The sequence below is a fragment of the Oratosquilla oratoria genome, chromosome 10 (genome assembly GCF_046742065.1).
Source record: "Oratosquilla oratoria isolate Oo_2021 chromosome 10, ASM4674206v1, whole genome shotgun sequence".
Lineage (NCBI taxonomy): Eukaryota > Metazoa > Arthropoda > Malacostraca > Stomatopoda > Squillidae > Oratosquilla > Oratosquilla oratoria.
The window spans coordinates 54343550-54370780 of record NC_134786.1 but is presented as its reverse complement, the minus strand read 5'-3'; the positions used below and the strand labels follow the sequence as shown (position 1 = coordinate 54370780).

At 37.3% G+C, this 27231-nt stretch overlaps 2 protein-coding genes across 4 annotated transcripts in view; both read right to left on the bottom strand.

Annotated features, from left to right (window-relative positions):
• Window positions 1-27231, bottom strand: part of Nup62 (nucleoporin 62) — a 63441-nt gene that overhangs the window by 35748 nt on the left and 462 nt on the right. For 2 of the 3 annotated variants that reach the window (XM_076191774.1, XM_076191776.1), the window contains exons 1-4: window positions 27025-27168; window positions 16001-16058; window positions 12286-12405; window positions 10799-11479 (exon numbers count right to left, since the gene is read on the bottom strand). In XM_076191774.1, the coding sequence (XP_076047889.1) occupies window positions 10799-11479; window positions 12286-12405; window positions 16001-16037 (838 nt within the window). In that variant the 5' untranslated portion in view covers window positions 16038-16058; window positions 27025-27168. Of the gene's footprint in view, window positions 1-10798; window positions 11480-12285; window positions 12406-16000; window positions 16059-27024; window positions 27169-27231 lie in introns of those variants that run through there. The other variant, XM_076191775.1, reaches the window with a different exon arrangement.
• Window positions 3869-10538, bottom strand: LOC143029210 (uncharacterized). The gene has a single exon (XM_076191781.1). It carries the CDS (start codon window positions 5252-5254, stop codon window positions 4346-4348), a length of 909 nt encoding a protein of 302 aa, XP_076047896.1. The 5' UTR covers window positions 5255-10538; the 3' UTR covers window positions 3869-4345.

The following is a 27231-nucleotide window of genomic DNA, read 5'->3' as shown; positions in this document are numbered from 1 at the left end:
CTGTATGGGGCAGAAACATGGAACATAAGAGAGGAAGAGAGGAGTTTGAATGTGTTTGAGATGAGGTGCCTGAGAAGTATGATGGGGTTTACTAGGCTGGATAGAGTGAGAAATGAGGAGGTGAGGAGGAGAATAAGGGTAGTAAGGGAGTTGGGAGATAGGGTTGATGAAAGAGTATTGGGATGGTTTGGACACATGGAAAAAATGAGTGAAGAAAGACTAGTACAAGAGGTGTGGAAGGCAGAGGTGGAAAGAGTGAACATGGGGGGTCAACCTAAGATGAGATGGATGGATGGATGGGGTAAAAGGGGCTTTAGGAAACAGGGGACTGTCTGTCGAGGAAGGATGGGAGAGGACAGAAGATAAGGGTGAATGGAGAATGGTTGTACATGGATGATGCTGTGATGTATGAGGTGGAATGGGGGGTGAAGGAGTGAGATAAATAATTTGATGCAGCCCGAAGGGATTTCTCCCCATCTCCTTTTCAGCATGAGGAGACGGAGGGGTGGTGGGGGTGCCGATTTAATGAAGCGGCCTTGCTGAGGGTGTGCTGTGTCTTGGGACACTGCTTCTGATCCAGGGCAGTGGGCAAGATGCAGGGATGACCCATCCAGGAGGTGCCAAGATAAGAGAGAGGGAAGAGGCGTGGAGGGGAGTGGAGTAATAGGGATTGAATGGGTGGGAGTGGTTTTTATGACTTTGTTTTTTGGCTACCTCCCTTATAAGGAAGAAAAAAACCTTTGGTACATTTATGTACCAAGGGTCCCCAACCCCTATATTAGGGCTCTTGCAGAAAATCTGTGTTGTTCCTGGAAAACAGCAACGGACTGGTACATAGGTTACTAAGTCACTCAGTACATGTATGCATGCATGCATGCATGTGTATAAACACAAACAGTGGAAATTATACACAAAAATCAATAGGCCTCCAATACCCCCACAGATAAATCCTTCTCAAGTAAGAACCACATTGTCGGAAAAAAAAAAAAAAGTTTGCTACAATGCTCCCCACTAACAATCCCTAAACAATGATACAATATTTCTTCCCTGAGTGACTTATGAGCCTGCCTGATGAATCATGCTAGTTAATCTGGAGCTTGGGTATCTTGCAATAGATCTGTGGCAACAAAGACTCCCCTTACCATCTTCACTTCCATTAGCATCTGTTTATCTGGACCCTCTACCTTTTTCTCTCTCCTAACTCTTACCCCTACACTTTTTTTTAATTTCTTTCCAACACATCTTTTTATTCCTTTTTAAATACTCCATGAAACACCAACCCTGCTTTATATCCGGTCTCCTCTTTGTTTCTAGTTTGCAACCAATTATGCTTGTGGGGATAAATTAGGTGGGAATGGAATTACACCTTTTGATTTTGGCTACTTCCTTGGTAAGTGGGAAAAAGTCCTTGGTATATGTATGCATGCATTTTCTTCCACCACTACTTTCACCTCTTCATCCCACTTTTGCTACCTTTCTCTGTATCGACTGTAAACCTGCAACCTAAATAGCTTCCAATGATTCTAAGGTTATCCCACAAATCTCTATGGGAAGAAATGTTGGATTGATTTTTGTGTTAGTTTCTTTCTATATAACTAGCCTTTGTGTGTATTTACCTAGTTGTATTTTACAGGAAGGGGAGCTATGCTCCTGGTGTCCTGTCTTCATATCTCATTTTATCTAAACTATTTTTAAATTCATGTATTGTTTTTGCACACACCACTTTCTCTAACTTGTTCCAACTGTCTATTACTCTGTGAGGAAAGCTGTTCTTTTTCACATCTCTTCTATAGCTGTCTTTTTTTATTTTCTTTCCGTGTCCTCTTGTATTTCTATCATCCCATTTGATCAGATTCTCTCTATCAGTAATTTCTATGCCTTTCATGATTCTGTAAATAATTATCAAATCTCCTCTCTCTCTTCTTTGCTCTAATGTCTGTAGCTCAAGTTTTGCTAGTCTCTCTTCATATGATAGTTTTGAGAGTGTTGGTGCCAATTTTGTAATTGCTCTTTGTATTCTTTCAAGTTTTTTTATACATTTTTTTGTACTTGGTGACCATATCGTTGCTGCATATTCCAATCTTGGTCTTATCAGGGTGATTAGAATTTTCTTCACCATTTCTTCATCCAGGTATGTAAATGCAACTTTGATTGTTCTTATTAAATTATAAGTTTCACAAAAAATCTTATTTATATGTTTCTCAGGTGACATATTATTCATAACAATGACTCCCAGGTCCTTCTCATTTTTTACTTTTTTTATTCCTTCTTCTCCCAATTTATATGATCCTGTTATTCTGTTTTTGCTTTTTCCAAATTCCATTATACTACACTTTTTTGTATTGAACTCCATCTCCCACTTCCTACTCCATTCCTGTACTTTATCTAGATCACTCTGTAGTGATTCACAATCTTCTTCCGTTTTCACTCTTTTCAGTAGTTTTGCATCATCTGCAAAGAAGCTCATATAGCTTTCAATTCCTTCGTCCATATCATCAATATATATAGCAAACATTATTGGGGCCAGAACTGTTCCTTGCGGAACACCGCTTATTACTTCATCACATTTTGAGTGTTGGTCTCTTATCACTACTCTCATTTTTCTTTCTTGCAAAAAGTCTTCCATCCAATTAAGCAGTTTGCCCTGTATTACTCCTTCAGTTTCTAATTTCTTAAGCAACTTCTTATGTGGTACTTTGTCAAAAGCTTTTTTTAGGTCTAGAAATGCAAAATCAGCCCATCCATCTCTTTCTTGTATTATATCTATTAGCCTTGAATAGAAACATATTAAATTGGTGACGCATGATCATCCTTGTCTGAATCCAAATTGCCTTGGATTTAGCATGTTGTTTTTTTCTAAAAATTTTACCCATCTACTTTTGACAATTCTTTCACAAATTTTTGCTATTGTACTTGTTAGAGAGACTGGTCTATAGTTGGTAGGTTCTTCTTTATTTCCTCCTTTATATATAGGTACTATATTTGCTTTTTTCCAATCTTTTGGAACTTTTCCTTCTTTCAAGGAACTGCTTATTATGCTATGTATTTTGTCTGCCAGTTCATTCCTGCATTCTTTCAAAATCCAGTTTGCTATTTCATCTGGTCCATGCGATTTTCTCACATCAAGATTACTCAAGTGTTTCAATATTTCATTCTTTGTTACTTCTATTTCTTTCATAGGGGGGACTTTCTCTTTCCATTCGATCTCTTCCGTTTGTATGTTCTCCCTTGTAAACACTGATTTAAAATGCTTGTTCATAATTTCTGCCATTTCAATTTCCTCTGTGTATTCCACTCCTCCTTGTCTTAATTTCTCCAAGTCTTGTTTGTTTTTCAGTTTGTTGTTTACAAATCTGTAGAATAGTTTTGGTTGATCTTTACACTTTTCTATGACATCTTTTTCATATTTTCTCTTTTCCTCTCTGCACGTTTGTACATATTCATTTCTATAACAAGTATATATTTTCCATTTTTCAGGCCTTCTGTCTTTTCTCCATCTGGTCCAAGCTTTGTCTCTTTTGTCTTTTAACTCCCTACAACTTTTGTTGTACCAGCATTTTACATATTCTTTTTCTTGTTTTTGTCTTGGGACATACTTTTCCACTCCTTTTTTGTAAATTTTTGTCAAAATATTCCATTTCTCTTCCACTGTTGTTTCTTCTTTGTATATTTCTTCCCAGTTTTCTTTTTGAAAGAATTCTCTTATTTTATCAAAGTTTGTTTTTTCATACATCATTCTTCCTTTTCTATATTGTTCATTTCTTTTCATGTATTTTTCTTCATTTAGTTCCAGTTCAATCAATATGTGGTCACTTTTACTTATTGGTGTTTTATATTCAATCTTGTCCACTATTCTAGGTTCAGATGTAATTATTAGGTCTAGTCTCGATGGTTCTTCTTCATTTCTATACCTAGTGTTCTCCTGTATCCACTGTGTCATTGTATGGTCAGTAATCATCTCTAGTAGAGCGTTTCCTCATGAGCCGTCTCCACCCTTTACTGTCATCTCTTCCCAGCAGATTTCTTTGCAATTAAAGTCGCCCATCATAACTATTCTTCCTCCATCTTCCATTATCTTATTTAATGTTATCTTTGTGTCCTCTAACATACTTTTATGTTCACTCTCTTCCCACGAGGCTGTTTTTGGAGGCACATAATTTATCACAAACTTTCTGCTCTTCTTATCTCTGTCTTCCACTTCGATCATAATCATCTCTGTTGGGTGGTAGTGGACCTTTTAATTTTGTTTCTACAATTCCCATTATGTCTGGTTCTTTTTCCTTCAAATAATCATTCAGCTCATTCAATCCTGTTATTAATCCATCTATATTGGTGTAAGACACTCTTAGTTTTCTGCCACTTCCATTGTGTTCTCTGTTTCCCTTTTGTTTTTCTCTTGTATGTCGAATTTCCTTAGTTTCATATTCACTACTCTCCAATAGAATCTCACTTTTTCTGACTCTGTTCTGGTCTCGTTTTTTCCCTTAGCTTCAATTCTTTTCTTTTTTTCTTCCTCTCTTTCCTCTTTATTCATTTCCCTTTTTATCCATACCTTTTTATATTGTTCACTTGTTGCTAGTTTCCCTGTTTTGGATAAGATATTCTCTGCCATCGTTTGTGACCTGAATTTAATCTTAATTGGTCTGGTCTTATCTGTACTATACTTTCCGAGTCTAAATTTCTCTTCAATTTGTTTCATAATTTTCGGTTCATCTTCCTGAACTGATTCTAGTAATCGGCTTACTTTTTCATTTTCCTCCTTGATTCTTGTGGTTCTATCTGGGTTGTGTTTCTCTTCCATTCCTAATATAATTATACATTTCTTTTTATCTGCTAAATTTCTTACTATATTCTCCTTTTGTCTTATCACTTTAATAACCGAGTCTTCAGTTTGTTCTTTCATTTGCTGTTTAATTATGTCAGTGAATGCAACTTTATTGTCTTCTTGGGTTGTCTTCCAACTCTTAGCTTCTTTAGCAATGGCCTCTTGGTTTTCTTTAGTATTCCTCTTTAATTCTTCATTCTCCTCTTTTACTTCTTTTAACTGTCTTTTTAGTTCTTCTATTTCCTTAGTTAAGTTTTTGTTTGCCTTCTCTAGTGCTTCTAATCTTTCAACCCTTTCAGCCATTTTTGAAATTCTATCAAACCTACTCTCCCAATGTTCGGTCATTTGTTCAAGTTTTTCTTTGAGTCTTGCCAGTTGGGGGAGGTTGGTATCTGCTCCCCCCCTCATTAAATCCATGGAAATTATCATTCTCACCTTCTATTGTGCTACTCATATCTATGTTTCTAATCTTTACATTTTTGTTAGACCTTTCGTCGTCACTCAGTTGGTCAGGACCCCTTTTGTTTACATGGCGCCTGCCTGCCTGGACCAAGTCCTCTCCTTCCTCATTTCCTTCCATTTCCCTCAGTTATCCTTCCCCTTCTCCTTTTCCTCTCTTTCCCCCTACACCACGAGCAATTTCCCCCCTCTGTAAATACAATAGGTACTTCCTTTGCGTTGGGATCCACGAAAATTTCACTTTTTCTTCAGAACGTCCTCTATGCCGTCCATTCGGTGTGGGTGCGTGTGTGTGTGTGTATTTACCTAGTTGTACCTAGTTGTATTTTACGGGAAGGGGAGCTATGCTCGTGGTGTCCCATCTTCATATCTCATTTTATCTAAACTGCTTTTAAATTCATGTATTGTTTTTGCACACTCCACTTTCTCATCTAACTTGTTCTAAATGTCTATTACTCTGTGAGGAAAGCTGTTCTTTTTCAGATCTCTTCTATAGCTGTCTTTCTTGATTTTCTTTCTGTGTCCTCTTGTATTTCTATCATCCCATTTTATTAGATCCTCTCTATCAATAGTTTCTATGCCTTTCATGATTCTGTAAATAGTTATCAAATCTCCTCTCTCTCTTCTTTGCTCTAATGTCTGTAGCTTAAGTTTTGCTAGTCTCTCTTCATATGATAGTTTTGAGAGTGTTGGCGCCAATTTTGTAATTGCCCTTTGTATTCTTTCACGTTTTGTTATACATTTTTTTTGCATTTGGTGACCACATCGTTGCTTCATATTCCAATCTTGGTCTTATCAAAGTGATTAGTATTTTCTTCACCATTTCTTCATCCAGGTATGTAAATGCCACTTTGATTGTTCTTATTAAATTATAAGTTTCTCCAAAAATCTTGTTTATATGTTTCTCAGGTGACATATTCATAATAATGACTCCCAGGTCCTTCTCATTTCCTACTTTTTTTTACTCCTTCTTCTCCCAATTTATATGATCCTACTATTCTTTTTTTGCTTTTTCCAAATTCCATTATACTACACTTCTTAGTATTGAACTCCATCTACCACTTTCTACTCCATTCCCATACTTTATTGAAATCACTCTGTAGTGACTCGCAATCTTCTTCCGTGTTCACTTTTTTTTTTAACAGTTTTGCATCATCTGCAAAGAAGCTCATTTAACTTTCAATTTCTTCATCCATATCATTAATATATATAGCAAACATTATTGGGGCCAGAACTGTTCCTTGTGGAACACCACTTATTACTTCATCCCAATTTGAGTGTTTGTCTTTTATCACTACTCTCACTTTCCTTTCTTGCAAAAAGTCTTCCATCCATTTAAGCAGTTTGCCCTGTATTCCTCCTTCAGTTTCTAATTTCTTAAGCAACTTCTTATGTGGTACTTTGTCAAAATATTTTTTTAGGTCTAGAAATGCACAATCAGCCCATCCATCTCTTTCTTGTATTATATCTATTAGCCTTGAATAGAAACATATTAAATTGGTGACACATGATCGTCCTTGTCTGAATCCAAATTGCCTTGGGTTTAACATGTTTTTCTCTAAATACTTTACTCATCTACTTTTGATAATTCTTTCACAAATTTTGCTATTGTACTTGTTAGAGAGACTGGTCTGTAGTTGGTAGGGTCTTCTTTATTTCCCCCCTTTATATATAGGTACTATATTTGTTTTTTTCCAATCTTTTGGAACTTTTCCTTCTTTCAAGGAACTGCTTATTATGCTATGTATTTTGTCTGCCAGTTCATTCCTGCATTCTTTCAAAATCCAGTTTGCTATTTCATCTGGTCCATGCGGTTTTCTGATATCAAGATTACTCAAGTGTTTCATTATTTCATTCTTTGTTACTTCTATTTCTTTCATAGGGGGTACTTTCTCTTCCCATTTGATCTCTCCAGGTTGTATGTTCTCCCTTGTAAACACCGATTTGAAATGCTTGTTCATAATTTCTGCCATTTCTATTTCCTCTGTGTATTCAACTCCTCCTTGTCTTAATTTCTCTAATTCTTGTTTATTTTTCATTTTGTTGTTTACAAATCTGTAGAATAGTTTTGGTTGATCTTTACACTTTTCTATGACATCTTTTTCATATTTTCTCTTTTCCTCTCTGCACACTTGTACATATTCATTTCTATAACAAGTATATATTTTCCATTTTTCAGGTCTTTTGTCTTTCTTCAATTCGGTCCAAGTTTGACCTCTTTTGTCTTTTAACTCCCTACAATTTTTGTTGTACCAGCACTTTACATATTCTTTTTCTTGCTTTTGTCTTGGGACATACTTTTCCACTCCTTTTTTTTGTTTGTTTTTAATAAATTTTTGTCAAAATATTCCATTTCTCTTCCACTGTTGTTTCCTCTTTGTATATTCTTTCCCAGTTTTCTTTTTGAAAGAATTCTCTTATTTTATCAAAGTTTGTTTTTTCATACATCATTCTTTTCTATATTGTTCATTTCTTTTCATGTATTTCCTCATTTAGTTCCAGTTCAATCAATATGTGGTTACTTTTACTTATTGGTGTCTTATATTCAATCTTTTCCACTATTTCAGGTTCTGATGTGATTATTAGGTCTAGTCTCAATGGTTCTTCTTCATTTCTATACCTAGTGTTCTCTTGAATCCATTGTGTCATTGTATGGTCAATAATCATCTTAAGTAGAACATTTCCCCATGAGTCGTCTCCACCCTTTACTGTCATCTCTTCCCAGCAGACTTTGCAATTTAAGTCGCCCATCATAACTATTCTTCATCCATCTTCCATTATCTTATTTAATGTTATCCTTGTGTCTTCTAATATACTTTTATGTTCACTCTCTTCCCACGAGGCTGTTTTTGGAGGCACATAATTTATTACAAACTTTCTACTCTTCTTATCTCTGTCTTCCACTTCGATCATAATCATCTCTATTCTATTCTTTCCATATGTGACACTCCTCACATTTATATCCTTCTTAGGAACATAACTCCACCCCCTTGTTTTGTCTCTCTGTTTCTAATCCAATAATTATATGCATCATGTCCTACACTGTTGGGTGGTAGTGGACCTTTTAATTTTGTCTTTACAATTCCCATTACGTCCGGTTCTTTTTCCTTTAGATATCATTCAGTTCATTCAATCCTGTTATCAATCCATCTATATTTGAATAAGACACTCTTAATTTTCTGCTACTTCCATCATATTTTCTGTTTCCCTTTTGTTTTTCTCTGGTATGGCCCATTTCCTCACTTTCATATTCACTACTCTCAATAGAATTCCTCTTTTTCTGACTCTGTTCTGTTCTCGTTTATTTCCTTAGCTTCTTGTCTTTTCATTTTTTCCTCCTCTCTTTCCTCTTTATTCATTTCTCTTTTTATCCATACCTTTTTATATTGTTCACTGTTTGCTGGTTTTCCTGTTTTTGCTAAGATATTCTCTGCTGTTGTTTGTGACCTGAATTTAACCTTAATTGGCCTGGTCTTATCTGTACTATATTTCCCAAGCCTATAAATTTCTTCAATTTGTTTCATGATTTCAGGGTCATCTTCCTGAACTAATTCTAGTAAACTGCTTACTTTTTTTTTTCCTCTTTGATTCTTGTGGTTCTATTTAGATTATATTTCTCTTCCATTCCTAATATAATTATATATTTCTTTTTATCTGCTAAGTCTCTTACTATATTCTCCTTCTGTCTCATCACTTTAATGACTGTCTCTTCAGTTTGTTCTTTCATCTGTTGTTTTACTATTTCATTACATGCAATTTTGCTGTTCTCTTGGATTTTTTTTCCAACCCTGTGCTTCTTTAGCTATGGACTCTTTATTCTCTTTATTCTTCCTTTAATTCCTCATTCTCATCTTTTACTTCTTTTAACTGTCTTTTTAATACTTCTATTTCTTTAGTTAGTTTTTGGTTCACCTTCTTTAATTCTTCCAATTTTTCAACTCTCTGCGTGATCTTCGTGAGTTCACCGAACCTATCCTCCCAATGTTTGACAATTTTCTCAAGTTTTTCTTCTAGGCTTGCTAATCGGGGTGGGTTGGCTTCCCCCCCCCCACATTAAATCCTTGGAAATTGTTATCTTCACTTTCCATTGTGCTGCTCTTATCTATATTTCTAATCTTTACATTTTTGTTAGTCCCTTTATCGTCACTAAATTGATCTGGCCTGCGTTTGTTTATATGGCATCTGCCTGCCAGGACCAAGTCCTCTCCTTCCTCATTTCCTTCCATTTTCCTCAGTAATCCCTCCCCTTCTCCTTTTTCATCACCTTCCCACTACACCACAAGCTTTCCCCTTCCCTGTAAATACAAAAAGGTACTTCCTTGACATTGAGATCCACGAAAATTTCACTTTTTCTTCGGAGCTCCAATCTTTGCCGTCAATCCAACGAATGTGTGTGTGTGTGTGTGAACTAGTGGAGGAAGTGCATCAGAAGTTGATAACCGAGATCTTGGGTCCAGTCTAGAGATTAAACTTCCATCTCTTGGGGCTAACCACCAGATGGAAATGAGGGTCTTCATACATACACATATACCAAAGGCTTTTTCCCCCCTTATAAGGGAGGTAGCCAAAAATCAAAGGCATAAAAACCACTTCCACCCATTCCATCCCTAACATACTCCACTCCCCTCCACCCTCTTCCCTCCTTATCTTGGCACCTCCTGGATGACGGGTCATCCCTGCATCTCACCCACTGCCCTGGGTCAGAAGCAGTGTTGCAAGACACAGCACACCCACAGCAAGGCCACTTCATTAAATTGGCAAACCCCCTTCTCCATCCCCTCATGCTGAAAAGAAGACGGGGAGAAATCCCTTTGGGCTGTGTCAATTTATTTCTCACACACACTCTTTCATCCCCCACCCATTCCAATTCATGCATCACAGCATCCTCCATACACAACCATTCTCCATTCACCCCTATCTTCTGTCTTCTCCCATCCTTCCTCAACCGACATTCCCCTCTCTCCCAATGCCCCTTTTACCCCATCCATCCATCTCATCTTAGGTCAACCCCTCATGTTCACTCCTTCCATTTCATGGATTTATTCTAAAGATGAGCAACATGGAAGCAATTGTCTTTGACATTTATCTTGGTCAGGAACACCACTTATCAGCTCCCATCATTGGTCTCATCCAAAATTAAATGTCTGGATTAACATATATGCTATCAATGGCTTTTTCCCCTTTACAAGGGAGGTAGCCCAAATCAAAAGGCAATTCCACTCCAACCCAATTCACCACCACTTCCTCCTTCCCTCTTTTCCCCCACTGCCCTGGGTCAGAAGCAATGCAGCAAGACACAGCGCATCCACAGCCCACTTCATTCAATTAGCAACCCTTCATGCAGAAAAAGAAAAGACGGGGAACAAGGAACATAAAAAATCAAACCACCAACTATGGAAACATCCCATTCAATACTCAAGCTTCAAATACACCGCACTTTTGTTTCTTGTAAACTTCATCATCATTTATAACACTGAAATTGGCTATACAGTAGAATCATAAACATGTCCTTACCTGCAGCAGAAGAGGCAGGTGCAGGGAAACGACCAAGAGCTCCAAAGCCACTAGAAGTGGTAGAGGCTGGTGTGGTTGGGAGACTAAACATAGATCCACTTGGGACTGCTGATGTAGTTGCTGCTGTGGAAGTAGTTGCAGCAGATGCAGTAGGTGCGGCAGGTACAGTAGTGCTGGTGCCCCCGGCAGTTAAACCCCCTCCCAAACTAAAACCTGAAGATGCTGTTGTTGCTGGAGCAGCTGTACCTCCAAGACTGAATCCTCCAGCTGCAGGAGTAGTTGCAGGAGCTGCTGCAGCACCCCCTAAACTGAAGCCAGTAGTTGGAGTAGTGCCTCCCAGATTTATGCAACCACTGAAGTTTAAACCTCCACCTGTAGAAGGCGCAGGAGCAGTGCTACCACCTAAGCTGAACCCTGCAGATGCAGATGTAGTTGCAGGAGCTGCTGCAGTGGGAGCAACTGCAGTGGAAGGTGCTGCAGCAGCTCCAAAACTAAAGGTAGATGGTGCAGTGGCTGCTGGGGCTGGAACTGGAGCTGGGGCTCGAACTGAACTTCCAAAGCTGAAGCCAGCTCCTGCTGAAGTAGCTGGTGTGGCAGCAGGTGCAAAGTTGAAGGCTGGTGTTGCAGCTGCTGGTGTTGCAGTAGCCCCACCACCTAAGGTGAAGCCCCCAAACCCTGAGGCTGCAGATATAGAATTAAACATTAATATGCATTTTCTTTCGTACTTTATTTTCTTGTAATTAACAAAATGAGAGTGAAAAGGTAAATGATGAGGACAGTGAAAAGCATGTATAGAGGTTCAAGTATGTGTAAAAAAATATATGAAAATGAAAAAGTGGTTCAAAACAAGGTGGAATTGATGCTGAAGTGTATGATGTCACTCTTGTTCTCTAAAATCCACACAGGTGGAACAATAATAATTGCTGCTTTGTGTTGAAGCAGCTAGCCCTGCTGTGGATGTGTTGTGTCTTGCTGTGTTGCTTCTGACCTGAATAGTGGGCAGGAATCATGAGTGACCCTTCATCCATAAGAAGCTAAGATGTAAGATGAGAAAGAAACAAATGGGATTTGGGTGCATGCTTTGGCTGTCTACCTCCCTTATAAGGGGGAAGACACTCTTGGTATATAGATAACCTTGTGTTTCACTAAATGGAAAATCCACAGCCTAACGGCAGCTGACATGGGTCCTTAGACACCCCGCCCCCCCAAACACACATTTTTGGGAAGAAACTTTGAACTGTTGTCTGTGCTCTCTTAGTGTGGGATTGTTTTTGTCACCAGCTGAAAGTGGTAGAAGGGAGCAGTTGGTGTCTTTAACACAAGGAATAATTACATTAATGATAAATGCTAGGGTAGCATCAGAACCCTTAATGGTTCTCAGGCTATTATATATTCAGAGACTCAAGAGATACAAGGACATTTATGGATACAATGAAATCCTAATTCACCAGTTATCTCCTAACACAAAAACCAAAACTACTGTATACCTGGGGCAGTAGAAGCAGCGGATCCAGTTGAACCAGCTGCAGGTGTACTGAAACTAAACACACCAGGATTGGTGGTTGCTGGAGCTGCTGCTCCTGTGCCAGCTCCCAAACCGAATCCAGCTGAAGCAGCAAATCATGTTAATAGATTATTCTTGTGGAAGATGAAAGACTGGACAACAGAATTCCTCTCCTTAAATGGATACTAAAGGATCTAATCATTCATATTATCATTATTACAATCATTTTCCTGGTGCCTCTGTCAACATGTGACAATGGGTAACAAATTGATTGAGAAAGCCATTGTAGAAAAAGACCTTGAGGCTGTGGTCATAGACAGCCTGTCTCAGGAGAAACTTAACAAAATCATTGGGGAAACCTATAATTTTCACTACATGAATGAAGTAATGATGAAAAAGCTCATGGAAAACCTAATTAGGCTCAGACTCAAACATGCAGCAGTGGTATGGGCTTCACACAAGAAAAGGGATATAATCAAGCTAGAAAAAGTTCAAAGAGCAGTTACAAGCCTGGCTGATAAACCATACAATAAAGGACTACAAAAAAACTACCAACTTTAGAGGACCCCCCCCCCCACACTTTTCTGTTTCTCCTGTCATTCCTTTTTATTCAATTCATTTACTCTAAGCACCTATCTGACTTCCACCCTTTCCCTTCTCAATTATCCCCCACTCTCAATTTCCCTTCTACCAAAAAATGATCTGACACTCCCCCCACTCTCTCCTCTAAAAACATGAATATCCAAAACTCTTCTTATTCTTCCTTTGGATACCACTACATAGTTCATTAATGCCCAAACAACCACCCTTTTCCACATATATTTATGCTCAACTCTTCTTAAACACTGTGTTTGTTATCATCAACTCCCTTTCTAGACACGCACATCAACATCCTCTCTCCACTATAATTCTTACCTGGCACCCCAAAATTTCCTTCTACTCCATCTATTGGCTCATCCCCTCTCTAGCACTGATACCCTCTAACACCAATACATTGAGATTCCTCCCATAATTTTCTAAGTACTCTTCTAAATCTACCCAAAAAGCCTCCCTTTCCTCGTTACTTTTTTTTACTACCAGGTCCATATGCACTTAATGGCATATAGCAAGCCTGGAGCTGTAGCAGGTATGCACATATGTGGTGAAACAAAGCCTAGAGCATAGCCTGCGTACATATTATTATTCATGCTGATTTGGGGGTTGTAGTAGGTGTGGCGAGACAAAAACCTAGGGTGTAAATGCTAACCAAGCTGATCGACCTGACCTAAGGGGGGGTGACCAAGAAGATGCACTTAATGGCTGCATGAAGCTAGGTTACCAGTAGCACTAGAAACCTACCTAGTGATACTAGAAAAAAGCCTCTCCCTTACAACTTTAGTTTAATTTAATTCTAACACATCCCTCTTCCTTCTCATAAACATACTGCCTATCTCTTCCCTTTTACTCTCATTTGTACCTCAACCATACACATTTAGCAACCCAAAATTTTGAGTTCTTGTCGGAGTTCTCCTAGATACTTTTATACTTTGAATTCTTGTAGTATGAACATACAGAGAACCGGATCCCTAGTCCTGCCATTCTGTTGACTTTTACAACTCGCATGACAATCACGCTGGCAGAATTCTCCCTCCCTCCATCCCCCTTACTATAGGGGACAAGATGATGTACAGTTATAGAAATGGTAAAGGAGTGTTTCAGGGGAACAGCATAAAGGAGGGACAGTTGTAGTACAAAAGTAGCATCATTCCTACAGGAAAAGATATTTTACTCCAACACTGAAAAATGATGTGTAACTTCAGTACATAGGGGCACCTCAAAACATCCCCTACACATTGACTACACACTACATGATAACATGCATTCAATACTCCATTACATGTTTATGGCAAACAATTAGTATTTATGCATTTACATTTGGGATAATCAGATGAGTAATTGTAACATAAAACTTTCATCTAGTCATTTAACTCCTTCACCTAAATAGACTTTACTTTGGCCCAGACAATTTTATCAAGTTTATGGTAAGGCCTCCATATTCCAGCTGAAGCCTCTGCATTGATGTTATTTAAACAGATTTTGTTCTAGGTAATGTGAAAAGATTTTATTTAGCTATTTTATTTTTAGCTTGAGAAACACCATGTATCACTGAAAAATATCATACTTATTCTTACACAGATTTTGTTCTAGGTAATGTAAAAATATTCTATTTAGCTATTTTATTTTTAGCTTGAAAAACACCAAGTATCACTGAAAAATATCATACACTTGACCCTCCATTTCCTGGACCTCGGTTTCCAAGATATAAGATTTTCCGGACAAAGAGATGGTGGTAGCAGTGATGGATGAGCAGAGCGGGGAGGACAGTGGCGAGACAGTGATGTTGAGGAGGCACCCAATGTTAAGATGTCTGTGATCAGGGACTGTGCAGATACACTACTTAAGTTTGTAGCAGACAGCAGTAACTCGACATCCAGGAGCACTGCGACCGTCTCCGTCTTTTTTGTGCAAAAATTGATGGCTGCCAGTCTAAGATTGATGATTTTTTTTTAACCACACAAAGCCGAGTGTGATGTGAGCCAGTCTTCCACCATTGATTCATCTACTGTCCAACACAATTCCAGTGGTGCTACAGATTCACTGATGGATGTCGTGTCTGACCTTGAGTAGTTTTAGCTATTTGTAGCCCTACTATACAATCATGGCACACACCTACATCCTATCAACACTACCATAAGTACAATCTATAGTATATATATAGTACATTATGTTATTATCTTAAACCATGTTTTTGTATGATACTAAATCATGGCACACCTACATCCTATCAATACTACCATAAGTACAATCTGCAGTATATATACTACATTATGTTATTATCTTAAACCATGTTTCTGTATGATACTTATGTTGGTACAGCTGGCTAGTACTGATTGTTGAAAAGTGTGGTAAAAGTCTGAGGGTAGGCAATGAATAATGGTGACCGCTGGGCCAAGCATGGTAAATGTCCAGGAATGGGCATTCACCCTGGACATTTTCAATTCCTGGTCATTTGCAGTTCCCGGACAGGTGCCCCCCCATTAGTACGGGAAATGGAGGGTCAACTGTATTTATTCTTACAACTGAGAGCTAAGACAAAATGAGTTACCCCACTCTGATTCTGTTAAATCAAAATAACTGTTGTACTTATTGGCTCTGATTCTGTAAAATCAAAATATCTTTTAGTATCTACTGGGAAAAAGGGGAATGCAGTTGAGGAAGGGAGAAGACAGAAGATAGAGGTGAGTAGAAAATGGTTGTGTATGGATGATGCTATGATGCATGGAAGGGGATGGATAGGGGATAAGGGGGAGTGAAGGAGTACATGTGAATGGTATTTTAATGCAGCCCGAAGGGATGTCTCCCCATCTTCTTTATTTCTACATGAGGGCATGGAGAGGGGGGTCGCTGATTAAAAGAAGTGGCATAGCTGTGGATGTGCTGTGTCTTGCTGCATTGCTCCTGACCCAGGGCAGTAGGCAAAATGCAGGGATGACCCGTCATCTAGGAGGGCCAAGAAAAGAGGGAGAGAGGGAGGGGTGGTGAATGGGAGTGGAGTATGTGAGGATGAAATGGATGGGAGTGGATTTATGCCTTTGCCTTTGGCTACCTCCTTTTAAGGGGGGAAAAAGCCCTTGGTATATGTATTTAGGTATACTTACGGGCACTAGCACCTCCAAAGTTAAAACTTCCAGACATGTTGAATCTGATGGGTTACTTCTGGAAAGAAAAATTAATAACATTAGAATGTGAAAGAATTCAAAATTAATGTTCCACTGCAGGGTCATCAGCCTAGGTTGAGTGGATGGTACAAAACATATGTGAAGTGCTGGGCACTGGAATGGCTATGGTTGTGAATTAAGTCTGAAACCAGTGTAATCCGCTGGATTATACTGATTATGTGACAGCACCAGATTGAAACACTTTCCCACACAATTACCTACAAATACCTGATGCAACAGGTGCCACCTCACACACCAATACACTGAGATAACCCCTAGAATACAATGAGGCCTACGTAGGGGTCATGAGCTGTGAGTGGGTATATGAGGATACCAGTGTTGGTATCCTGATTATATTTATTATGTAGTTGTTGCTGAGCCTCACATTCTGTGAACAGGGTTGATCACGTTTTCTGGGGTTATGTTTATTCAGGGTGAAATAGTACAAGTATAACAGTGGTAACTTTATATTTTATAACACGCATATTGTGATCCGTCATCATACATCAGGCAATCTGATGTGCACACAAATATCTGACTAGTATTGAAGAGGTTAAAGCTGCAGTCATCACACATGTAAACAACCAGGGAGATCCATAAGTCACTGAAAAGATATATAGTGTTGTTGTCTGGGGACTGTTACTGTGGAGCATTGTAGTATGAGGTGTTCAATGTCTTCTGTGTAGTGGTTGTATCTAGTACAGTTTGAATCTGTGGCCAGGCCTATTCTGTGTTGGTATTATTTCAATGTTGGATGATGTCATGAGCAAAATCATTGACTCGCTAAAATGGTGTCACTAAACAATGAAAAGAAGCAGTTTCCTATACAGATAATATTTGGAATAACCTAGAAGGCAATACAGTCCAAGTTAGATCCATACATGAATTGAAATCTAAGCATAATACAGTGAGTCCTCCTTATACGGTAATTCTTTATCCAGTAAATTCAGTTATGGTATTTGGTAATTACTACCCTCGATTCTATTTATGGTAAGAAAAATTCACAGATACGGTATCCGCTAGATATTTTGAAGAGGAAAGAGCAGGGAGAAGGTATGTCTGCCATATCCTATTACTACATGTTATAATGGGTTTGGTATATGGTAATTTTAATTTGCGGTAAGGTCTTCATGAATGCATATGTACTGTATAATGAGGACTTACTGTAATTAGATTTTCCTTATGAAGAAATACTGAAAAAGCTGGATCTGACAGCTATGGCTTGTAAGATATCTATATGAATAAGAACATATGAAAATGATAAGTACACAATTATATGGTAGAACCCTAAACAACACGTACCTTTTTCATTACACATAATAACAATAATAATTAAATTAATGTAGAAAAAAAGGCTAAATTATGTGTGATAGCCTGCCACTTGTACCATGCAATGCATCCACACTAGAGCATTTAATATTAACTTCTGAACCAGATATTGTAAACAAAATGGAGTATAAAACACCAATTGCAAAGAGTGACTATATACTAATAGTTTGAATTAAAAGAACAGAACAATGTAGGTAGGAATAATAAACATAGAGAAGGAAGACTAATGTACAACAAAAATGGATTTTGTAAAACTATGAAATTTTTTCCAAAACACAAACTGGGATAAATTCTCTAAAAAGGAAACAAAGATGGAAGACAAATGGAACATATTCAAAGAAGAGTACAAGGAAGGAATTAACAAATATGTAGCAAAAAAGAAACAAAAAGAGATTTATATAGTGTTGGTATAATAAAAGGTGTAGTGAGGCTAGAGACTGGTGAGACAAAGCCTGGAAAAAATGGGGAAAAAAAACAACATACAAATGGCAAACATATATAACACAGTTGTCTCGAATTATGACAAAAGAAACAATATAGATTTAATATATCTAGACTTTGCAAAAGCTTTTGATACCGTCCCACACGAAAGACTACTTACTAAATTAGCTTTGCATGGAATAAGTGGTAGCCTATTAGGTTGGACTAGTAATTGGTTGAAAGGTCGAAAACAGAGAGTTGTTTTAAATGGAAAAACTTCTGGATGGAAAAGTGTTGCAAGTGGAGTTCCTCAGGGTTCCGTTCTTGGGCCACTTCTATTCATAGTATATATAAATGATATAGACCATGGACTAAAATCTACTGTATCCAAATTTGCTGATGATACAAAACTGTGCGGAGTGGCAAATGATCACTCAAACCAATTAGATATTCAAGAAGATTTAGATCAATTACAGCAATGGTCTGAAAAGTGGCTAATGAAATTTAACACAAGTAAATGCAAGGTAATGCACATAGGTAAAAATAACAGCAAGTACGATTACAAGTTATTTGGAAATTCGTTAACAAAAGTGGATAGTGAAAAAGATCTCGGCGTAATTATCAGTAACGACCTCAAATCATCCAAGCAGTGTATTTCAGCCTCTGAGAAAGCAAATAAGATTCTGGGATTGATTGCGCGATCTTTTGATTTCAAAAGTCCATCACTCATTAACAAGCTATATAAATCGTTAGTTCGTCCACATTTGGAATATGCTGTTTCCGTATGGTCACCGAATCTCATTAAAGACATTGACAGACTGGAAAAAGTACAACGGCGAGCCACAAAACTGATTCCAAATATCAAAAATAAATCATACGAAAATCGACTTAAGCACATGAATCTGTTTTCCCTAAAAAAGCGTAGACTCAGAGGTGACTTGATACAGGTCTTTAAGATTTTAAAGGGAATTGACAACATCAAAAGTGACAAAATTTTCACATTGAATGAGAATCAGACAAGAAACAATGGTCTCAAACTGTCCGGAAATAGATTCAATTTGGAAGTAGGTAGAAACAACTTTGCCAACCGTGTAGTTAATGAATGGAATAAACTTCCTGCACAGGTAGTGCAATGTAGTTCAGTTCGAAGCTTTAAGAATCATTTAGATAAATACCTAAGTAAGATGCTGTAATTATTATAATTTATGTTATAGTATTTGTTTTTGTTTTGTTATAATTTGTCTGTCTGATTTTCATTTATTATTAGTTATATGTCAATTTATTATCATTTACTATTTACCTGTTTGTTTGTTATTCAACTATACCAATGCATTTATTTATGTATTTTAATTGTTATTTACATTGTTATATTTTTAATTTATTATTAATTTTATTTTTTTTTTTTTTTTTTTTTTTTTTTTTTTTTTTTGCATCCGACCTAGATATGGATCAAAAGGTCTCCTGTCGGCATGCTTTGCCTTTGTAATCCTTTGTATAAAACTTAGGAATGAATATGTGAATATATGCAGGAAAGAAAAGAAATTATGAAAAAGATATTACAGACAAATGCACGGATCAACCTAAACTATTTTACAGATATATAAATGGAAAATTAAAGGATAAACACGAAATAGTGAAATTGTGTGAAGGAGATAAAGAATATATAGATGACACAGAGATGGCATTAGTTATGATCTGACATTTCAAGTCTGTTTTTACAATTGAGAGCTCACAATTTTGGGAAGATGGAAATCAAGAGATCACCCATAATGAAAGAAATAAAGCACAAAAAGAAATAAAAGACCAAATAAAAACCTAAATGTCAGGAAATCGCAAGGACCAGATGGAATTGCAAACTGGATACTGAAAGAGTGTATAGACAAACTGACAGATAAACTACACAAGATAATAGACTTCTCACTCAAAGAAGGAAAGGTACCGCAAGATTGGAAAGATGCACACATAGTACCAATATATAAAGGAGGAAATAGGGAAGATCCAACAAACTTCAGACCGGTATCCCTTACAAGCACAGTAGCAAAAATATGCGAAAAAGTCATCAGAAACAAATGGACCAAACACTTGGAAGAAAATAAAATAGTAAACCCTAAACAATTTGGCTTTAGAAGAGGAAGATCATGCACCACAAACCTAATCTGCTTTTACCTGAGATTAATTAAGATAATACAAGAAAGAGATAGCTGGGCAGATTGCGCCTTCTTGGATTTGTACAAGGCATTCGACAAAGTACCACATAAAATTAATAAGAAAAATTGAAATAATAGGAGGAATACAAGGTAAGCTGCTGGAATGGATGAAGGATTTCTTAATTGGGAGAAAAATGAGAGTGGTACTTAGAGACAGAAATTCGAACTGGGAAGATGTGAAAAGTGGCATCCCGCAAGGCTCTATATTGGCTCCTTTAATGTTTGCCATTTATATAAATGATATGGATGAGGGAGTAAACTATTGCATGAACTTCTTTGCTGATGATTCCAAATTACTAAAGAAAGTAAAAACAGAATATTGCAGATCACTGCAAGAAGACCTAAACAAAATATGGGAATGGAGTAAGAGATGTGAGATGAATTTCAACATTAAAAAATGTAGCATAATGGAATTTGGAAAAAGCAAAAACAGAGTATCGAGTCAATATAAAATTGGAAACAAAGAAGTAAAAAAAGTTGATTCAGAAAGGGACCTGGGAGTAATCATCTCAAGTGACTTGACACCTGATAAACATGTCAATAAATTATTTGGAGAGACTTATAACTTATTAACCCCTTCCATACGGTGACGCCTACGTAGGTGTCATGGGGAGCAAGTGGGTACGTGAGGATGCCGACATCGGCGTCTTGATTATATCTATTGTAGTCGCACCTGCGTGACCCCCATACTCTGTAAACTGGCTTCATCATATTTTCTATGGTTATCAAAATTCACGGGTGAAAGAGAACGAGCGATAGAGCAGTGACTTTATTTTCTATAATGCGAGTATTATGACGCAACATCGCACGTCTGGCAGCATTAGCTGCCAGATGTGCGATGTGGCCGGTATTGAAGGGGTTATGATCAATGAAAGTGGCCTTTGACTACATAGATGAGGAGATGGTAAAAAAATAGTTGTTACACTGATAAGACCTAAACTAGAATATGCTGCAACACTGTGGGCACCTAGCACAAAGAAGAACATAAGAAAATTAGAAAGAATCCAAAGAGCAGTGACAAAAATGGCACCTACACTGTCAAATTTGAATACGAACAAAGATGGGAGAAATTACATCTGTCAACTCTGGAACAGAGAAGAGAAAGAGGTGATTTGTTGACCATTTACAGAATAATGCAAGGGTTGGAAATTCTTGACAGATGACTTATTAAAGTGGGACAAAGGAGAAACAAGAGGATACAAAAAGAAACTAAAGAAAGACAGCTACAGAAGAGACCTGGAAAAAAAAAAGCTTCCAACATAGAGTCATTGATGTCTGGAGCAAACTAAATGGAGAAACAGTGAATGCCAGAAATATACATGATTTTAAGAATAAACTGGATGTGGAGAGATACGAAAATGGGTCGCTACAAGCATAGCTCTCATCCTGTAAAATACAACTAGGTAAATACATTCACATGCAGATCACTGGAAGGGCCCTCTAGGACAAACCACTAAACTCGGTGCTCCACAAGCCCCACAGAAAGGTCTCTCTTGAGAGGGGTGGGAGCCAAATGGACATCATCAAGCAATTATTTTATATTGGCAGAGAGTGGGCCTCTCCATGTAATGGAGCTGCTCGGGATGTAGCTACCACACATGGAACATGAAGCACCTCATTCTATGTAACCCACATTAGCTATCATTAGACAGCATCATAGTGTTTCTTTCTCAAGTGACTTGTGGGCCACCACACAGGAAACATGGAGCACCTCATTCTACATAATCCACATTAATGTTCCCTAGACAGCGGCATAGTATTTCTTTCTCAGGTGAATTGTGGGTTTCCTTATTGGTTGTAACTGGTTATGGTAAATTTTTAGAAGCGCACACCTACACACTATAGTAACAGAAAATTAAATAATAATTTTGTAAATTATAATACATCAATGTAATATATGTTACTCTTGGCAGAAATTAATAATAGAAACAGTTGCTAAAAGCTACACACAAAAGTAGCTGCTTTCACTACTTGAGACTCCATCTTTGTTTTGGTAGAGGCGGAGGTCAAAGAAATTAAAGTACAGACGCTCCTCTACTTACGTTCATTCGTTTTACGTTTTTTCAATTTTACGTTTGAACTGACTGTAAAAAAAAAATTGTATTTTTTTTTTTAGTGAATTTTTTAGTTTAGCGCGCTCTCCGTAGTTCAAACGATACTTAGGCATGATGCTGCGTCCATTGTTTACATGGCACAAACGACATACTGAACGTGCCTTGCCTCCTCCTCCTCCTCCACCATCTCAATTTATGTTGCTTGAATTTAATTTATTTGAAATTAATGTTATTATTTTACAATGTTATGTGTATAATTAATGATTTAGGGGTGTTTTATAAGATACGGTAATAGAATTTATGGATGTATAGTACAGTAACAACTTACGTTCATTTTCAACTTACGTTCGGCTGTTCGGAACGTAACTAAAACGTAAGTTGAGGAGCGTCTGTATGATTAGTCCATTCTAACCCAATCTAACCTAACCTACATTCAGTAATGTGGTACCTATAATTCTACAGGTCATCAGGCTGTTGTCATCATTTCTCCCCTCTGAATCTATCAAAACAAAGATAGAGTCTATAAGAGTCTACGCAACTTCATTCGTTTCTGCACAGCTTTTAGCAACATTTTTTGACATTGATTTATGCCAAGAAAAATATCTATTACATTGATGTATTATAATTTACAAAATTAATATTTAATTTTCTAGTGTTATACATAAGTGTGCACTTCTTAAAAAAAAAAAAAAAAAAAAAAAAAAAAAAAAAAAAAAAAATTATATATATATATATATATTAGTTGTGCACACCTACGAGACATAGCATTAGAAAATTAAATATTAATTTTGTAAATTATGATACATGAACATAATATGCAATTTTCTTGGAGGAAAAAAAAAAAAAAAAAAATTGCTACAAGCAAATTTACTAATGAGCGAATCCACTAGGATATGGTCCAGATGCCCTGACAGTCCAGTCACTATCAGACGATGGCTTTCACATTGTGGACTGGGTGTTCTCCAACTCCAGGTGACATTAATAAGTGTTGTTACAAGCCTGAGGTGCAATAATAATCAGGCTGTCATCATCCGTGACGACCTGGATGATCTTTAGAATTTGAGGCACTGAATTACTAAATATTGGTTAGGTTGGGTTAGAATAGACTAACTTATCATCCTTTAATTTCTTCGACCTTGGCATCTATCAAAACAAACATGGCATATCATTCAACCGCTGCAACTTCATTCATAAGTAAATAGGTTTTAGCAACTTTTTTGTTATTGATTTCTGCCGAGAATATTGCATATTTCATTGATCTATTATAATTTACAAAATAATTAATTTTCTATTGCTAAATTGTGTAGGCGTGCACAACTAAAAATTTACCAAAAATACTCTGGTTACTGGGAACTATGGTTCTTCTGCAAGAAAGACCAGTACCAGTACCAGATGAACCCTCTGTGCTAGGGTATACAGCCCAATGTAGAGCCTACAACACAATACCAGACCAAATGGCTTTGCAAGAAAGAGAAACCAGGTTGGGCAGCAGTAGCGAACTACCAAGGCTGTGAAGCAGTGCTTCTAGACAGAAACAAGTAAACCAGTCAGTAAAAGACTGACAGTCTATGATATATATCCCGGGATGATCAGACTGAAGCATACAAACTCATCACTTGGGTTTATGACCACAACTGCACAGAAGGTAGAGCATGGATGTAAGTTGAGAAAATTTGAAGCTTCTAGAAATATTAGAATATCAGGAAGCCCCATTTGGATTTTTTATAGCTGGAATGAACCTGGATGGGTGGTGCATGCAGAAACAATGACATTCAAATCTTGTCGACTTTTGTTCTCATCACTGACTATAATTCATCAGAGATTTTATCCTCCTGGACAATCTCATGTGTGTCCAGTTTGGTTCTTGTTGTTCCCTAGAGTGTTTGTCCGAGGAGTCCCGTCTCCCCAAGAAATGCCAAGGCCAAAATGGGGTTTTCCCACAAATCCTTTATAGAGTATGTTGTGTTGTTTGAGTGCATGATTGTGTATAATGCAGTCTTCCATGATGTGTTGAATAGTATGGGGTGAAGTGTTACATCATGGGCATTTGTCCACGATGCAGTCATCTAATCTCTTCTGGTACTTTAGAGGGGTTGGGTGGTGGCTGCATCGCAGTCTGGCCAGGTGGACTCTGTCCTTTCATGGGAAAGAGGATTCAGAAGGATGGATATCAGGGTGTCTGGCATGTAATGTTTTGTCTTTTAGTGCGTTAATGGAGCAGTGATTGAAGTGATTATGAATGTTTCTGGAGGCTGGTATTTGGAGGTCTTGGGGGAAGAAAAGAGAGTATTTGTGTGTGATATAGGTATTTTGGTGTTTTTTTTTTCTTGGTGTGTGTGGGTGTTCGGCTATGTAGTGTAGCGGGTGTGCTGTGTTTGTGGAGGATGCAGCAAGTGTTCGTGTGCCTCTCATGTTAAGGTGATCTTTGACTTTGAGGACTTTTGTTTCATAGTGTAGATGATCTGTAGGTGTTGTATATGTGCAGCCTGTTATTGTTTTTAATGCTTTGTTTTGTATGGTCTGAAGGGTGTTGAGGTATGTCTCACTGAGATTAGGTGCCCATGTTGGACTTGCACAATTCATCACTGAGCGTATGCGGTGTTTGTATATTGTAGTATTAGTTTCATTGTTTTATCCAAATGTTGTTCCAGTGATTGATTTAAGTGTGTTGAGTCTAGGTGTACATTTATTTTTTTTTATGTTTATGATGTGTTGTTTAAAATAACATGGATGTATTGTATGTTACACCAAGAATTTTTGGGGTGTGTGTGTGGTATTAGTGTTGTTGATATAGAGATGAGGAATGTATTTGTGTTCTTTTGTCCAGTTGGTGAGAAGTGTTGCTATAGATTTGGCTGGGGCTATTTTGAGTCTATTTGTAATGAACCATGTGTTGAGTGTATCAAGGTATGGCTGCATTATTTATGTGGCTTTGTCTGTGTTACGATGTGTACATGTGATTGTTATGTCATCTATGTAGGAAGAGATTTGTATTTCTTAGGTGTCTGGTGTGGGTATATCATGCATGTATTTATTAAAGAGTGTGGCAGATAGAACAAAGCCATGTGGTACTCCATTCTTAATGTTTCTGATGTGCGATGATTTACCATTATATGACACAAAAGCATTCCTGTCTCCCAGATAATTGGTCAGCCATCTTTTAGTGTTACTGTGCATGTCTGTGTTATATATTTTGTCTGTTAGATTGTGGCGGGGAATAGCATCAAAAGCTTTACTAATATCTAATGTTATAATAAGTGTTCTATGATGGGGCCTATCTTTGCATGAGGTTTATTAGAAGGGTGTTTGTGGAGTGTAGTGGCCTAAAACTGTGTTGTGACTCAGCAAGGGGAATATGTAGTGTGATGAGTTGAAGTATGAGGCATTCAATGACTTTGGAGAAGGTGCAGAGAAGTATGATTGGGCAGTGTGATGTTGGGATTGTTGGGTCTTTATTGGGTTTTCGGATTGTGATTATTTTCCCATGCTTCCAGATATCAGGTATAGTGTCATGTGAATATAGTTTGCAATGTTTGTGAGTGCATGTATACCTTACGGTCCAATGTGTTTTAGGTGGATGTTACTTGTGTTGTCAGGGCCACAGGTGGATGAGTGCTTGAGGTTATGTATTGTGTTTTGTCTGACTGTCTATGAAGGGTGTATAGTCTGAGTCTATGGGAAAGTCTTTCTTACGTTAAATGGTGCATCAGTCATCAGGGTGAGAAGTGAGATGGCTTGTCTGTGCAAAATGATTAATGAGTGTGTTTGCTTTTTGTCTGTTTGAGGGTAAATTATCTGTTGTTGTGGTTATTGCTGCATGAGAGCGTGTTGTGTTACTGTTGGATAGTGTAATGCTGTTGAGTGTTTTGTATAATTTGCTTGTGTTTGTTTTGTGATCAGACTTTTGCCTATTTTATGTTCATATATTTTATTTGTAATCTCTGTGTTTAGTGTTTGCATTTGGTCTGCTATGTTTAGAGGGATTGGTGTGGGGTTATTGTGTTTAAGTGTATCTCATTGTCTAATGAGGCCTTGGGTTTCTGGTGTGAAATTGGGGTTGTGCGATTTTCTGTTGCCTCTAGGAATATATCTCTTGTCTGTTTTTTTAATGATTGTATTAAAAGTATGTACAGTATTGTTATGTTTGTGATTGGTGTAATGTTAGTGTCTCAAAATATTGTTCTGTCTCCTCAGTAAAAGCTTCCCAGTTTGCTCTCTTGTAATGGGTGTATGTGTGTCTGACTCTGTGGCCAACTGAGGTGTATCTTGTTTTGGTGGTGATGATTTAATTGGAAGGTGGTCAGATCCAAGGGACCTGACCACTCTCCATGAAGTTATTGGGGGTTGTATGGGGAGCAGAAGGTGATATCAGGAGAGGAGGGAGTGTTGAGCCATTAAGTTTATCATGATAATGATTATCATTATGTGTGTTGTTCATGATGGTCAGTGACTGCAGTTTAGTTTAGATAGATAGATAGATAGAGACTTTATTTGGCAATGAATCAATGTACATGAAGTGCAAATAATGACAAGAACACACAGTTCGGAATAATAAATGCAAATTGCCGAGGATAACACAAAAAGCATATACGCTTATTTCCATTATGATTGTGGTTAACTTAATGTATGGAAGGATCAGAAACAAAAACAAAAATCGAGCACCTATATTCTACAAGCACGACACACAACCAATGACAAATTTACAATCTGGGTAATGAGCTGGAGTCACAGGCGTAGAACTGTTTCAGAAGGCATCAGTTAACAATAACTTCACAGATATGATGAAATCGGCTATCCTATAATCCTGATTCAAAATCATTTCGATTGTCAAAAACATTTACTTTTCTTTCTTAAGGTACTTCCCAGATAAGAGTATGGGTGTCAACAGCGTATTTTCATAAAACTAATACATAAAATAAGATTTGTAAACATATAACATCGTACATATACTTACAAATTACCAATATTTAGAATTTACACACGACTTTGTGATGAAACATCGCACCGCCAGTATTCTATCTTGAGGGATGATAAGGCGAAAGTTTACAATTAATCATAATACGTATATTTTATCAAAATTATATTCACTGAATCATTTATGAAATATATAGATCCAAATTATTTATTGTTCCTCTGATATAGTACAATCAGTAACTTAATT